At 31.8% G+C, this 18,132-nt stretch overlaps 1 protein-coding gene across 1 annotated transcript; it reads left to right on the top strand.

The window, feature by feature from the left end:
• The first annotated feature begins 16,951 nt into the window (after positions 1-16,951).
• Positions 16,952-18,061, top strand: LOC111625086. The gene has a single exon (XM_023368114.1). The coding sequence runs from the start codon at positions 16,952-16,954 to the stop codon at positions 18,059-18,061; it is 1,110 nt and encodes a 369-aa protein (XP_023223882.1).
• The last annotated feature ends 71 nt before the right edge of the window (positions 18,062-18,132 follow it).

Below are 18,132 nucleotides of genomic sequence, written 5' to 3'. Positions count from 1 at the left end.
AAAGGGTAAATTATTGGCAAATTAAAATATTTTGAAAAGTACAATGTTGCAGTTTTGACATCAAAATTTATGTTTATTTTTTTATTTGTAATGCATTTCTATTACCAAAAAAAATGTATTCATATACATAAACTATATCATACGTTTTTTATTTAGCCCCACACAAGAAATTTGACTCGTTGCTCTCAGAGATTTAGCGAGTTCGAGTTCTCAAAGATAAATACCGAAATTGTTAAATTTCAGAGTACCTAATTGTGAAATTTCATACTAATATATGATATTGATGAAATTCGGAAACAAACTATTCTCGTACAGTTATGTACGTCACAATACTTAGTACAAAATAACAGGTATTGATAATTTCCTTATAAATTTTGAATTGCTTTATTGATTTGAAATGTTTAAATATTAACACACGATGAATGAATCTCAATTGGCATAGAAGATTTTTATTATTACTTCAGACATTTTGTTAAATGCTGGATTATTTTGGGCCCAGATAATGTGACCGGTAATTCATCCGCATGGTAAACAGAAATTATGGGTTCGAGTTTAGCTTCGGGTCACTCTTTTCTTTTGGAATATTCTAAGTTATTAAATTTAATTCAAAAGTTGATAATAATTGTACAAGATGGAAGTCTTACTGCATATCTTTAGACCAAATTACTTTGTATCGGTAATTATTAGCCACGATATGGGCCAAAATGATACAGTGATTAGAGATTTGTTCGTTGTAGCATTTCAATTATAACTTTTTTGTAAATTTGATTGAAATTTGTTAATTGACTATTATGTTATTTGTACAATATCTTTTCATGTTAATACTTAAGTATTTGTTCTAAAAATGATAAACAGAGTTTACTTGTTAATTATAATTATTTCTGTGGCTTGGAAGAATAATGGCCAGTGCACTTGACAATTGGTCTTTATTCTTATTCTTTCAAGCCTCAGATTTAACTTAACCATCAGAAAATAGACTTCTTAAGTTAAATTTCTCTTAACTGTACCTGTACATCAAAGAATCTCATAAAAAAATCCATTAAGTTATTAAGAATGAAAGTTTTCAGCAAATTAAATGGCCATTACCAACTTCTAGAGTGCGACAAATTTAAAAACACATAAGCTCTCGTTACAATGTGACAAATAGACCACGAAGACAGACAAGAGCATTTTTTCTTACTAAATGTTGGATTTTGTAAAGGATTTTTTGCTCTGACAGTCTATTTATCCTTGTTTAAATTTCTGTTATAAAACAATTATAAAGCTTTGGTAAAGAAGAAAAAATTGGCTTTGTTTTTAAAATTACAAAAAAGATGTTAAAACAATTGATCAATTTCCCTTATCAATGAATAATTTATATTTTCTGAATTCTTCTATAGAAAAAAAAAAAAGAGTTATAGGAATAATAAACCAATTTAATTTCATTTTTTATAACTGATATAAATTCTTTTAAAAATATTAATTCAATAAATATGCATTAAAAATAGATTTAAAATTTTCGGAGCCATAATCTGTATAGAAATGAATTTAAACTGAACTTTTAATTAGGATGACTATTCCTATAATTGTTTACATTTATTCTGAACAAATCATTACTTTTTAAAATTCATTTTGTTTCCTCGCTCGTCTCTTTTGCGATTTAAGAATCAAACCTGACTAAATCAAGCTTTTATCTAAATTAAAAATTCATTAATAAAAGAGTAAGAAAATTTAAAAAAACAATGATTTACACTGAAAGCAAAGACTAATTTCTATAATTAATAAATTCCGACTTTATTGTAGAGTTAAATTAAAATTTAATGAATTCTCATACTTTCAAGATGAGCCAGGGGGCTTAAAAATATCATAATTTACTGTATATAATATGTAGATTGTGTTAAAAACTTTAATAGTATGGATTAGGCTATTACATGCAGTCTATGATGATTTTTGCATATATCAAAAGGCTCCAAAAATCATTCTGCTTTCTTTTTACATCAAAATGTCTTCATCAGAGTCTTCTCCCCATCTATACAGAATGTCTGTCCAAGTGACGGATCCAGAAATTGTGATACCGTATTAATACAAAGATTTGCGACAACACTGTAGGAAAACCAAATTCAAAAATTGTACTGGGAGTATTGCAATCTTTGTATGAAATCGAGTTTATTTTTATTTTATCCAAATTTATAATAAGTCAAGCTGTTCTGCAGTAAATTACTTTTGACTTTGATTTTTGGACAGTAATAGCACGAATCAAAATTATAGTTAAGCGCAAATAAATGGGCAATTATACGACATATTTATTGCCCACTACAGTATTATTCAACACTTGTTATATTTTGTCTTTGGCAAGTGCGACTGACAATTTGAACTCAAAAAAAATTTTTTAATACACCAGTTTCGGCTGCTGTAAGTTGGGATTCAAATGTATTTTATAATTCTAGATTTTTAAACGTTAACTATACCACTTATGTCCTTATAGGTTGCATGATTTCATTGTCTGTGTGCCAAGGAAGTAAGTGACTGTACGAACTTGTACAGATTATACAACAAATCTTTTATTTTCTTTTAGTGTAGAGTTACTTTTGCAGATTATGTGACAATAACATTTTTTGCCAATGAAAATTGCACTGCATTATACACTGAAAGTTATGGTACTTGGAACTCATTGGATTTTAACTTAGCTCTCCAATAAAGCAGGAATGCACCAATTTTTATCTATTCATTTTAACATAAGTTTAAAGATAAGTTGTCAATTATTTCAAATTGCAATTTACATCCAAACTGGTCAATGTTACATAACTGCGAACATACATAATTTTTAACTCTAAGTTTCTTTCTTATATTAAATATTTTGTTTTTCAAATGTTTTGAATGGTTGAAATATCATCATGTTGGATATTAGAGTGAAATTTGTAAGGAATTATATGCACAAAATTAGATTTTTAGTCGCTCGAATTAAAATATATTTATTACATTAAGTACAAAAATATTTAACTTAGAAATTTTATATTACCACAATGAACATTTTATTGCTATAAATTGTATAGAATGTAATTATATCAATGTATTGAATCGAAAGCAAGTTCACCTATGTGATATCAAATAAACTAATGACGATTATACATCATCGTCATTAATTTATTTGACACTGTATAGAAGAACACAAATGCTTTTTTCGAATAGAAATTTTAACTTAATTTATAAATCATTTTAATCAAACAATAGTTAACTAACAATATTAGGAATTGTTAAATTGATATGAAATATACTGTTACATTATATCCATTCCAACATATCTAGTGATTTTATTTGAATGAGCTGATATAGTTTACCAATTAAAATAATTGCAATACCCTTTAGTGATGAGTACAACTTTGTAGACAAATGTTTTTGATCCAGGAATGGCCCATTAATTGTTGGCCATATTGAAAGTGTTTGTGATCTGTGAATGTTACGACAGTTAATGGGCCATTCTTGGGTGCCGCTCACCGCTAAAGGTATCTGTTTTATTTAAATATCGGGTGATTTGTGAACTGATACTACATTCGATATTTCTATATTCGTCTCACACACGACCGTGCCAAACAATTGCACTTCTCATAAGCAAGATTTGATAAAAATATTTTTATCAGATCAAGTAATGTGAAATATTAAAACTTATACTGGATCTATTTAAATTAATAAAATGTTCCAAACCTTAAAATCTAGCAGGAATAGCTTCTTAAATTAGTATTTTTAAAAGTAGCCTACAGGATACATCTGTATATAATGCTGAAATGATAGATTAGTATTAATAAAACAAAGATAAAAACTATAAACACTAGAGATGTGTGCACACAATTACATTAATATAAAATGGGGAAAATTAGGAAAAAAAAATCTGTTACATTTTCTAGCAACATTAAATGGGAACAACTTTGTCCAAAGTAATGTGCATGATTCAGATACAAAGTTTAATGGGGACTGTTATTTGGAGGGTAGTTTAAAGTCATTAAAAAATCTTGGACAATTAACTAAGGAACTAAGAAACAAATTACTTGGTTGTTGCATAGTAAGAAAGTGTTATATGTACAAAATCTAAGTAATGGGTGCATAATAAATGTGTATTGTTTCAGACAAAGCTGTTAATTAGCTTTGACTGAAACAATATGCTGTATTTTATGGTGTGCTTATAAATGCATTGGTTTGTTGGCACCAGTAAATAGTTGAATTGGGCACTTTGAATTGTCATATATGGTTATTTGGTGATATAATTCTATAATGCATTTATTGCAAGTTCTAAGGCACACATGGGCAGATTTTTATCATTAACAAGTTCTATTGTTTTGAATTTATTCAACTGTTTGCATTTTGTTTTGTCTACAGGAGTTAGCTTATGAAATTCTCTCTGAATCTTGTCTATTTCTTTCCTTTGATACATAACAGTAGTATCAAGTGTTCTTGACATTCACTTTCATGGATTACTCCAATAAAAAAGAAATAAAATTTACATTTAAATTATACATAATTTATCTACATATATTATTCATATGTTGTTTTTAATTAGTGACAAGTTTAAAATTTTTCGAATAGATGGAGGCAAGCTATCTTTAAGCATTTAGTAATGATGCAAACATTTCTTACATTAATTACGTTATGCTTAAGATTGTTTTTAAAAATCTGTGACAATATTTTCTCTGGCATAAACTTTTTTCAAATAATTCCATCTTATCCACAATACATTCTTGTCCTTTAATTCTCACTTAAAGATCTTGATATATCTCCTATGGACTGAGATTTCCATTGCTATCATTTATTATGGATATCTTATAAATATGCTAGTTTCTACTTCCACTTGACTTGCCATTTTGAACAGGTTGGAAAGTAGTGAGATTGCATTTGACTGCTGTATGGTACTATAGTTATAACTTGTTTTTATCTCCTTGTGCATATCTGCCTGCAGTGATATCTGTTCTTAAGTAAAGTCCAATTTTTCCTCCAAAGGACTCCATTAAGATGATTTTCCTAAGCTCCTACTGATTAAGGAGCCAAAAGCCACTTTATTTGAAAATGTATGTAGTCATTGATGACATGGGATTATAAATTTATGCATATATTTTCTTTCTGTAAATTTGTTTCTAACTTATTGATGACCTTATCTAGAAAATGCATTTTATCCCAGATAAGACCGAGCTAGTTTCAATCACATAAAAGTCTAAGGATTGAGAAGAGGGATCTCCACTAGGGTCTCGGTATCTTCCTCCTTTTTCCAAATCACCAGGATTCATCTATGTATCTACTGTAGAATTTGATTTTCTTTGAAAGTGATTCGCCCATCAATATTTTTAATCTACCAACTAATATCTCTGCAATTGTTCCTCTCAGAAAGGAGTTTGTAGACACTAAAGAAGAACAAATTTGAAATGAGATTGGCGGATTAAAAGAATGAGAAGATATGATGGTTGAGAGAGATTTTTGATGTTAACTCTTATCTCTCTGTGTTTGTTAATTCATAACTTTAAAGTTTTATAATTTTCATCTTATAATCCACAGATTGTGTCAAGAAATCTTAAGACTTTCTTGGCGCATAAGTTTCTTTGACGTGATGGGAAATTCTGTTGTTGTTTGGTGTGAATGCAAATGATGTGTTTATTTTTTCACCATCCTTTTGGGAAAAACATAAGGCTAGTTTTTTATTTTTTATTTACATTATCTGGTTTTTTGGAACTAAAAGTACTTTTTTATTACTTGGACTCAAAAGTAATTTTTAAATCACCAGTTCAATCGTTGTAAGTTTGGAGGTCATAAATTGGGGACTGAATGTATTTTATATTTCTGGATTTTAAATTGTCACTGTACTGCTTTAAAATTGTTTAATTTCTTTTGTAGATTTGAAAATATTTATTAAAATTATTAATTGTCTTTACAGATTTCATCACTTACTTGACCCATCACAATTTGCCAATGTGCTAAAGATGTAATTACTTATTTCCTTGCACTTGCAGGTTGTGTGTCATTGCAAACTGTAGGCAGGAAATCATGCTATATATCGTACATTGTGTTTACACGACTAGCTCTAGATACAATCGAATCATACTGTTGCGCAAGATGCAAAAAAAATGGGCACAAAATATATTTAGAATTTTAACCTGTATTTTTATATTTTATTAGTCTGCGTGTAATTTTTACTTATTAAAATTTGTACACTAATTAGAAAACGATGTGAGTGACAGGAGTAGTATTGACAGTTTGAGGGTGCCACTATGTAGGAGGACTCTATATTGAAGTTCAGTAGTATAGTTTATACACATTCTGATTCTATACAGAAGTGTATCCCAGAGATGGCTTTAAAAAAGGCCAAGATATTTTATATAAAATTCTTTGCCGGATTTTAAAGGTTTCTACTATTTTATTTATGTAATAGATCCAGTATAAACAATTTTAATTCACAAATATTTTTAATTGGATTAAATATTAAGGATTGCAAATGCCTTTAATTTATATAAAAACAAACAGGCATTCAATTTAAGTGCACTTTATTGTAATAAATACTAAATAACAAGACAGTAAAACAAAGGAGGGATCCAGGCACCCCTTACTTTCGTAAATAAACAAACAAACAAAAATGAGTACAGGAAAACAATTTGAAGATGACAAACTTATATACACGCATACAGTATTAGGGGCCAAATTAGAACGTGCAAACCTTCATCTCCTCCCCTTCAAAATATCGTGGCTACGTCTACAGAGTTGAAGTGGAGGAAATGTAGGTTTACAGATTCTAATTTGGCCCCCTAATATTGGTTCTAGTTACACTACCGAAAACAAGCTTAAATTTCTTCTAATTCATGTGGTTTATTAAATTACTTACTTGTGTATCTAAAAACTGCTTAGTAAAGGTAGCAAGCAATTTCTTGTAAGTAAAATTGAATTTGAATGACAGTTGTTTGGTTTACAAATGCATGTTTCCATTTTGAAAATTGCATATCACTAATTTTTCTTAATATTTATGTATTTGAGTTGTTTTTTTCTTATAGAGGAATGTGGAAAAATACTTTTGGATGTAATGCATTCATAAAACTGTGTACAAAAGTCAGAGTTGCAGAGAATTAAAAAGAGAGATTATAAAATTACCTCTTATTAAGGTAGGAAAGTTTTTACTTTATTACAGTGAACATATCATGATACATAAAACATTAAAATCATGAATTAAGCAAAAAAAAAATCTGTTTCCAAACTAAACATTTTACAAAACTAAAAGTGGCGGAGAACATTGCCACACTAAAGTCTCGTTGTTGTTGTTTTAGCTTTTGATCCAGAGTTTTGGTAGTTCTGTGATAATTAGATATTATCTTCATGGATCTGCAATTTAAGGGAAAACTACTATTTAAAGGAGTGTCACCTATATTGTTCCTTACAGAAATGCATTTCAGGCTAGGCCCTATATCAGTCCGTTCTGGAAAACAGTGCATTGATGTGTACATGAACCAATTTATTTCATGTACACGTGAATGTACATGTTGTAATTGTTTCCGAAAGAATAAATATGTGATTTTAATGTTTCAGTTAATCAAAAGCCTAAACATTCAGTTTATTTCTGGGCTATTGATTATGGCATATAATTAAATTACAAAATTTAGACTTTTTGCCTTTAATCCAAGCATATAATTAGTTAATTAAACAGCCTAATTTACAGATTATAATTGTAAATTAGGCTATAATTTATGCTTTTGTATTCCTTTTTTTTTTTTATTGCCATTCAAATTCAATTCAAAAATGTTATATTTGGAGCAAAACTAACACTCACTCAAACTCAAGCTTTCCAGCTTGTCTTTGGGATGATAACCAAATAATTCAGGAATACAAGTGCTCATAAATAATAAATTAATTTCTTTTTTTGAATTATCTATTGAAAATATGGCTTTGGAATTTGTAATTTACTATTCATCTGGATTTTTGATTTCTTCTCGAATTTCAACGCTTATGACCTCTTTAAATTTCTAATTTGTAACACCTGAAAGACTCCACAGAAGTGCTTTATTCCTATATACAAGACTGCACAAAAGTGCAAAGAGGAATGCTCAGAGGATCCTAAGAGTGTTCCTGGTTCAAATCCAAGAGCGTTAGGATCTTGTTTTATATTCCGTATCTTCTAGATTAAATTAAATATTCTTCGTTTATTATCACTTTTGTGCATTTATATAAATTTGAAAATGCAGGATATAATTGTAAAATCTCTTGATTCTTTGTACAGTACATTAAATTTAGTAGCTTCAAAAATACTAAACAATATTGTTACTTACTGCCAGTGATCAATCAGAATAATTGTTCAGAAATATCTAAAGCAGTATTTACAAATTAAACATAACAATAAAGGCTCTTACTTGAATACAAGCAAATATAAATGGGTACCGTATAGCCACTTCTAATTAAAAATTAGAAATTTGTAATAAGTTTATTCCTTTTGGATCTTTACTATTTTCTTGCTTCTGAATTTATCCAGCTTATTTCTTTATCTACTGTTGATCAATTGAAAGTAGAATAATAATTTTCCTCTTATTTGATCAGTTGCAAATTTATTTCTTGGTTTGCCTGATTTTCATACATTCTACGACAATTTATCCTTAGTTTAATAATTACTTATTATTTCTACTCGGAATCGACACAGGTGACGAGGCATGTGTTTTATTTTGTTCTTTGTTACATAATTTTGGACCTATTTTCTCCTAAAATACACTCTGTCAAATGAAATGGACTGTTATAACTCAATAGAAAGAGCTCAATGAGTCACAAATCACAAGAAATATTAGTGTAAGGCAATAAATTAAACAATAAATTATTTGTAAGGTGAAGTTTATTATTAGGTACACAAAATTTTAAAATTAACTTAAGTGTTCTTTCTTTTGCTCTCTGGAAACTAGCTTCAGAATTAGCTAAAGTCTAGGAATAACTGGGAATTTACTTTCAAGTTTCTTATTAATACAGTTTTTAAACAGGTTTAATACTCTATTTCCTATATCTCTCATAATGGCACACTGTTATAGGCTTGTGAAATTACGGTTAGTCAAATTACACCTGCATTTATAACCACTTTCATAAGTAATAGTTGGCAAATGACTGTTAGGAAGCTTGACTATAGCGAGCCATTCAATGAGATGTTTACTTGGAGCTATCTTGGCAACACTATGGTTGTATAATCCTTGCAAAGCCCAAATCTGGGAGTTGAGGTTAACATTTCAAACTTGTTGCTGCCATTTTCTAGTAAGCTTTTCATTTGAAGCCACTGTTAGTTCTTCATTTACTAAGTGATTTCAAGTAAAAGAATCAAACTTTATGCCCAATATTTCATAGTAAATTACATTATTAATTTGTTTTAATGGATTTGGTCGTTCAGTTGGGACTTACCATTTATAATTTTATATATATACACACACACACACATACAAAAAAAATAACTTTTGATACCAATAAGTAAATCATATTTACATAAATCCATCGTATACAAATATATGGATGTATGTATTAATTTAACCAGTATTGCAATAAGAGATTTTAATAATAAATTTTTAAGAAAAATGTGAAGAATGTTGAAATCTAGACCACGAAAACATACAGAATAACATAGGAAGTGCAATACACAAATTTCTAATATAATTTATTTGATAACCTTATATATGGTATTAATGCGGATTGCTTTCTTTCCGTCTTAGTTTGCATCTTTGTACAGTACATTACAATTGACAAAAAACACTTGAAAAAATACCAAAAAAACTGTGTTATTTCTGTTCTGAACAACATTACAATTAGATCTACGTCTTCCATGTGTTCGTATCGTCGATACAGTGTTTCTATATAAGAAAACAATTGATTTTCTGATGTATTTATGTGTCACTTTGTGTGTTGTCACGTCGTGTTCGTCTAGTGTTCGATGTATACAAAAGTATATATGCGTATATGTATCATATATAGCATATAACTAATTTCCATACTCAACATTCCATGAAGTAAATAAGAGAAATCGACAGATTATCTGTTAATAGTCATTATTATAAAAAAAAATAATAGATTTAAGTAATTTAGTGTAGCCTATGTCGTGCAATATCAAGCTAGCTGTATAGTCAGACCTTTACCTCGCATTATCAAGTAGGTTGAGAAACAGTTAACGAGCAAACCCCACGATAATTTCGAACACGCAGAATTTTCGGGTGTAGCGCCATTACTTTGTAGAGTTTTAATTTTAGGCAATTGAAACAATAGGAGGTAACGTTTTAATAAATTGGAAAAGCATCTACGGAATATTATAAGGCTTATATTCTATGCACTATAAATATGCACGTTATCGCTGTAAAATTTCGTACAAATTAATATTTCGGAGAGCGATATATGAGCTTAATTGCCAGGAAAATTTGGAGACCGGCAGTAGTGTTGAGCTGTACACAGTTCAGCGATACAAAGCTGTATTCTCTGTGATTTATGTACACTAATTTACATTCTTAGAGAACATAAAAGGGCCCACCTAGTGTTCTAATGCCTCTTGCAGGTACCAAATCTGTCCAAGAGGCCCCAAAGGTACTAGGTTTTAAGACAGAGCTAATTTAGTGTTGAAAAACAAATACTTTTGTCATTTTAATCGAACACTTGACATGATTTCAAGTGTTTTCTTTTTTATACCACGATTACAATTTTGTATCCTGAATTGCGCGTAACACTACATTATTACTGCCGATAATTGTGGCAAGCGTAACAGGACATTAATTGTGTTAACGGAAGAGGACGTGTTTATTATTTTTACTCCTCTTTTCTGTAATTAAAAGCAATAAACACTGCTTTAATGGGGCCAACTTCGAGGAGTTTTGGGTCTGTGGGTCTGTCTTGGAAACAATTATTGAGGTCTTTTTTGTTTACGTGGCCTCACTTTGTTGTAATTTTGTGTTGGATCTATGAGCGTGACAACGTTTGGGAAATGTTTACGTCGAATTGGCCCATTAATTAAAACAGTTTTTACAGCAGCTTAAAGGCGAGTAATTCTTCTGTTAAATCTTAAGAAAACGTTGTGTTTTCTGAAGTTTTATTAAATTTTAAAGTGCATTGGAACTATATATAGGCCTATATATTCAGAATATAAAAGCAGCCCAGAGAAATTAGAAAAAAAATTGGGTAGTTTGGTACGTATTGGAAAACGGAGAGTATATCTCAGGGCTTCAATTCATATGTTGTGAGAATTTTCGTTAGCTTTATTCCCCCTCCATCTTTGAATGTTGTTTCTAACCTCGAAATCTATAAATTATATAAATTTAAAGTATGGCGACTCCCTATTTTACTTCGTAACCGGGTGGAAATCGTTTCCGTAAATTACTTTTTTTTTTACCACACCCTGCGAGAGATTAAATCGAGGTTCGTCTCGGAAAGTCCAAAATTCGGTTAACCGAGTGGCAATCTCGGTTAATCGACTTTTAGACCGGAAGTTTATCTAGAATTTGGTTTTTCTTTTCGCATTTCCGTTGACATTGTCCACAACGAAAATCTGTTCTGCAGCTTGTTTTTTGTAGGTTTTTTGTAGGCCGTAACTCGTGTCACCCGTGATGCAAAGCATGTGTTTTCTTTTTTTTGTATTTTAGACGTGCAACGTGAATGGACAGACCTTTTCGATGTGTTTAAAACACACGCTAATTGAAGAGCTTCCATTCTTCTTTATAAAAACTTCTACTTTCTTGCATATGAAATCGGCGTAATTTCGCTTAAATTTTTTGTATGACGTACTGTAAAATCAGCGAAACCAGGCATTTAACAATGCCCATATATACACACGTCACCACCTTTATGTTTTTTGCATTTATTCGTGAATTGTTGTATATAATATTTTGGAAACGACGTTATAAAATCGTATGTATAATTTTCATTTCCCTCGTTTATATTACTGTGTGTAAACTCGGTGTTAATAGCAATGTTTGTTTGTATATTGTATATAAACGTAGCTAGGATTTTCGAAGATTGTACAGTATATATAAATTTGCATATACTGTATATTATATATATAAATATATTTGAAAAAAAATATATATATNTATATATAAATATTTATTGATTGATTGGATGTTTATGGATATATATATCCTGTTTCTTTTTTTAAATACTTGTAATTAAAAGAAATGATGCCTGTAACCCATAAATTAACAATATAGAAAAACTTATAATGTAATTAACTTATTGCTCGACTAATTTAACTAAGTTTTCTAATTAAATAACTAATGAATGTTAACTCATTCTTGGAATTTAAAGCGGAAAAAAAAATAAACAATTGTAACATATGTAAATTTAGTGGTACAAAGTTGTACAGAACGTGTAGACTTTACGTGGCGTCATATTTTCTTTTCTCGAATGTACCATTAAGAGTGTCGTCGTTTATTAACTGTCGTACGGTCTGGTACGTTCTTTATCGATTGGTACGGCAGACAGACAGACGTGTCTAGTTTAATTCGTGCGGTCACGTTCGAAATTGAAGGCAGTACCTGAAATTCTTTCTCAGGGGATAGGAAAAGCAACTTTAACGTGCCTGTGAAAAATTTGTGCTTCCGCTAAATGTAATTCTATCAAATATCTTAAACATGCTTTCATTGGATCGATTTTATGTATTCTGCAAATGATTCGTGTGTCTTTTATCTTGTTTAAAAAAATAATAAAAAACGTATATAAAATATATATTGCTCTTGGAGATGTGAGAGAAAATTTATATGATTTTTTTTATTTTTATTTTTTCTGTTCGTTTGTGTGTTAAATAAAATAAAAAATGCAAATATTCAGTTTATGGATTACTTTTAGTTTTTCTCTTAAACGAAAATATTGTGTAAAAGTTGGGCGTTAACGAAGTAAAATCCTCAGATACATCTAACGCATATATTATTAATGTATTCGGGGTGGCCCAAATGGCTTAGAATGACTTGCGATTCGTGTCCTACGAGTGACTACGCATGGTTTGTCTATTCTTAATTAATACAGGTGGCCATAAGTCAGTTTACCAAGATATATTTGTTTTAAGAACAGTTCAAAACACGCAGCTGCGGGTATTGGTCATGATTTAAATGTTTTATTGAGAGAGTAAACCGTTCCAGTTTTGACTATTAAAAATATATCTCGGTAAACTGAATTTCAGGCCACCCTGTATATTACAAAATTCGGACAGTTCGAATTGTTATTTAGTGAAAAAAACGTATGGAATTGCCATCAGAGCTTGCTTGTTGATTAAACTAATTTTTACTTGAAAGTGTCTAATGAGGGTCACTTATTAGATTGATGTGCACGACAGAGAAGACTGTTTTACAGGTGCATTTTGTTGTGTTAAAATGTTTAAGGTAATGCCGATGATGACCTTATTGACAAACGTTTACATACTTATAAGGACAGTAGATAGTGTAGATACTATCACGATCTTAGTCTTATCTTGATTACTACTAACCATAGACATAACTTTGTTTCTGTTCCAGTAACGTAAACATTATGAACTATCTTTTAAAACAATGAGCCAAAATAATATTTAATTAAATAAACCTTATTTTACGATAGTCACGGTAAGTAGATCTCAAACCTGGATTCCTCAGAGCAGCAGGCTATCCTCAATAAATCGTGCATATAATACTGCAAGAACCCCTTTCAGATCCAATCGTGTCACGTGTATCATAGAAAGGAAACCGAGAGGATCAAAATTCCCCCATTCTTTCAGATAAAGCTATTCAGTTAACCAGTATTCGAACAGGGGACACAAGGTTAGAATCGAAGTTATTCAAAGTTCGCAGCTCTTTGCTGGGTAAAACTCAAAATCACACTTCTGCATGGGCACCATTTCTCTGGTTTTTGATCTCTCTATCCAAATTCCTATGGTTAAGCTGTCAGAATGCTTATGAGGATCAAAATCTTCGCTAAACTGTTGCTGGATTTTTCTCAACTTTGAAAATGGCGTAAGACTGTTTAACCTCTTAGACCTCCAGATTTAAACAACTTTACAGGTGCATCAATTTAAATTGATTTATCTAAGTTGGTCCCTCTCGGGGCTTGGACCATTTGCTGAACTTTCCATTCGTACTTCTTTAGTTTTATTTATACGTTACTGTTTTGCAGTGGTGATCAAGTGTTACGTTCCATTTGTTTCTATCGTAATCTCTCGTTTAGAAAGTATCAGCTATTCAGTTAATGCAATATCGACAGTACATCGATTCTATTCTTGTAACACGGCCTAAATACTTACTAAAGAACACAAGAATTGACTCACACATGTTCTTACAATTGCAAATATTCGTAAAACACAAACACGAAATAGCGTATTTTGGAACAAAACCTCAAAAATTAAATAAATGTGTCACAATGAACAATTAAAGAGAGGATGAATCAAATGGCTCCGTGGAATTGCTTCCATTCCGATGGTAAAACAATCCTTTTGAATTAGTACAAAATCCAGTAAGAGTTGTCAATTTTTATTAGCATTTACGATGCTTTTATAAATCTTAAGTCCGACCCCCTCTATCTCACCACCATCTCAACCTTTAACCACCAAAATGTGTCACATCATCGTGATTTAGAAACGTTGTAACGTCTTCTATAGTAGAATTTATTTGTTGTTGTTATTTTTGGAGGAACCGGCTGTAGGTTAAATTTCATTTGTGTGTAAAGAATAATAAATCAAGAAAAATCACAAATTACTTTGGTTCTGTTTGGTGTTATCCTTTTACTAAACTCGGTAAGCCGAGTAGGGTCTGGTTAATAAAATAGGAAAAAGTCATACAAAGGTGTTGACCCTTATTTTTAGGCTCTCGGATTGGATTGGACAACAACACCCATGGGTGGTCTACAAAGGCGAGAATTCTTTTATGAAAAATTGGTCTCTGTTAAGCAGTGGCGTGCCGTCATTAGAAGCGTTGGAAGCGCCGCTTCCCTCGTATTCTCTAAAAAAATAAATATTAATTTTAATTATATGAAAATAATCGCACAATATTTTATTATAACCGCATTATGTATCTTATTACAAATTTCTATAATACACGTGGAAAAAAATAAAAATTGCTATTGTATATTAGAATATTAGTGGCGGAGTGGAATCTCCTGTATTTTCAGATTACGAAAAGCCAGATTTGTGCATGCGCTTTACAGAGCACCAACCTCACCCGGTTTAGCCGGTGGAAGCCTACGACCTTGGGTGAAAGCTGCACACATATAAAGATTCCAATTCTATCAAGGACCGGTTCTGGGCTGTTAGCCGCCTGCCCACTAGATATTTCGATTACGTGAATAACGAGTAGATTTATAACTTAACCCAACCGATAAGAATTTACTGGTATGTTTTTACGATAGTTCTGTATAGTTGACAGGAGTTTAAAAAATCCATTAAAATATTTGATATATTTATTCCGCTCTCCGATTTTATATTACTCACGGATTTCAATGTTAAACCAGTGATATTACGATTTCGTATATCCCATCTTTAAGGGGATGTAGAAAAAAACGTGTACAATTCTTGTATAATGTTAAAAAATTAACTGTTACTTTGACAGCATCATTTACAACTAAATTTAATGAATGAGAGAGATGCACGAGGTACAGAAAAAGCTCTAGAATTTATTTTCCTTAAATTTACGATTTATGTATCCGTTTGTCATAAAAATTTGTCTTTCCACTTTTTTCCCGAGACTACAAATATTCGAGTACAAAGTAACCGGTTTCGACTTATTTCTACTTAAGAAGTAGTTAAATAATTAAGCGATTAGGGAATTGGGGACATAAATAAAACCCTGACGAAAGAGCCGGAATATTACTTAAACAAAAGCTTAACCGAACCAATCTCTAGCCGAGTACAGTGGGGACTGATTTCTTCGAAATACTGTATTAGATGTAATAAAGACAGAAATTTTTCCAGTTCGACGAGAGTGACCGAAAAGTTGTAAATTTTGGAAATTTCCGTGGACAACACCCGGTCCTAAAACGAATTAGTTAGAAAACAAAAGACGGACAATCTATTAAGTTTAACATTTAGACTTTTACACACCGCACACCTAGCAGGACCGTCTCCGATTCCACTCGTAGGAAGCTATTTGACTAAATAGTTAAGATTTTAAAAAGTTTTGGCTCGAGATCGTATAATGAAAAAGAAAACATTATTAAAAGAGAACGGCCAATGCCTAAGTTAAATATAAACGCTTCGATAAAAAAATTTGTTCGACATTTTCAAGATAAAATGGCTCCGTAAATACGTAAAAATGCAAAAATTGTTTTGTTGGTTCGAATTCTTTACGCCATTTATAACAGCACTTAAACTGACATGTCGGCATTCCCCTGGGATAAACAGGCATGCCAGTTTATACCATATGAAAATATATGATTTTGTGGTGTCCCCAAATAGACCAGCATGCATGCTGGTCATTTCGCGAAAATATGGTAACATTTGAATTTAAAGATTTTTTTTAGTGTGTCTTTCCTATTCAAGATTTACAGAATAGTCCAAACTTAAGTTTTCATTTCCTTCTGATTGCAAGTTTTTTCTGATAAGAAATTTTTAAAGGAACCAAAAAGATGAAATTTTGACAAAGTGAGTTTAGGGGTATATGATGGTGCTATAAAGTATTCTTTACGCGTGTTGCTAAGACCTTCCACCATCCTGTCAACATCAGGTATAACCTTAGTTAACTCCACCGGAAGGGAAGGAGCAAACGCAGGGCCCAAGCCAACTACGTTAACCAGCATGGGCGGAGGTTGAATACTTCCGATGGAAGGTTTTCTTCGATATCTGTAACCACAGGGCCAAGGCACAGGATGAACGATCATATTCGAGTGCCATACATAATTCTAGACGATGGATGAGTCGTAATGATGTGATCGCTGTAAGGGCGGATAAATCCAGGAGCATTGTTCTTATAGAAACGGCTTGCATGAATACATCAGCAACACTAAATGCACTAAGACCCCCAGCGGATTTTTGGAAAGGACTCAAGCAAGGGTTGCACGTATGACCAACTCCCCATTGGCCAGAGTACTAAAGATAACTAAGGCAACTATTTCGACGCCGATTTCACCACGCTTATTCGCTTTCGCCAAACTCCATAAAGACGGTAAACAACTACGTCCGGTCGTCGAAAAGTCGAGATCTCCGACTATACTTATAGAACGCATGCTTAACTCTTTTGCAACCAGCACCATCGAGGAATATCCGTGTACTGTGTCCAATCCGGTACAGTTGATTCACAGATTGAATGCACTTGACAGCTTAGATGGCGTATATTTCACCGTTTGTGATTTTGAATCCATGTTCCCATCCATCCGCATCGAGCCATGTTTTTCTGAGTTAAGGGATTTTCTCATTCGAAATATCAACGACTCTTCTGAACATCTTTCTGACATCTTAGAGTTGGCACATCTCATATGTCATTCATCTTTTTTCGTATTTGAGGGAGATACTTTCCTGCAGTCTAGAGGAGTGCCTATGGGTAGCCCCATATCAGGAACATTATGTGAATTGGTGGTCAGACGCCTCGAACAACAAGTCTTACCTGGCTTTAAAGATGACATTATATTATACGCTAGATACGTGGATGATGTGTTCATTGTTTGGAAGAGAAAACCAGACTTGGCGGCATTCATTGAAACTTTCAATAGTAACGCTTATGGCCTCTCGTTGAGGGCGGAACAGCAGAGCTCCACCAACGTGCATTTTCTTGATATTGACATTAGCTTACAACAGGGTCGAATAACAACTAAAGTATACCGTAAGAGCTCGTATGCGCCTCTTTTTATACACGCTCAATCACATGATCCGGTTAGCTACAAGATCTCTGCTTTTAAGATCCTAGTAAGAAGAGCTTTCACCCATTGTTCAAGCGCGGAAGATAGAAAAATGGAATTGGAATCTATTTCGAATGTGGCTAGACTGCACGGTTACCCTACGCGCCTAATTAAAGCACTTATAGCACGCCACCAACCTAAGAGTACGGCACTTCAGAATAACCAGTCCTTCGTTCCTATTACTTACAACAAGATCCTTCATAGCACCTACAAACAAATCGCTCGGTATGCTGGCAAAAATATTGCAGACCATTTTCTCCTGTTTACGAAACGATAAGGACCGTCTTGATAGGAACTGTGTTCCGGGAATATATTCTATCCCTATTTACGATCATAGGGTGAATCGTC

This window comes from Centruroides sculpturatus, unplaced genomic scaffold, assembly GCF_000671375.1.
Source record: "Centruroides sculpturatus isolate CEXI.00-Female unplaced genomic scaffold, Cexi_2.0 scaffold295, whole genome shotgun sequence".
NCBI lineage: Eukaryota > Metazoa > Arthropoda > Arachnida > Scorpiones > Buthidae > Centruroides > Centruroides sculpturatus.
Note: the sequence above shows the minus strand (reverse complement) of the source record. Positions and strands in the feature narration are given on the sequence as shown.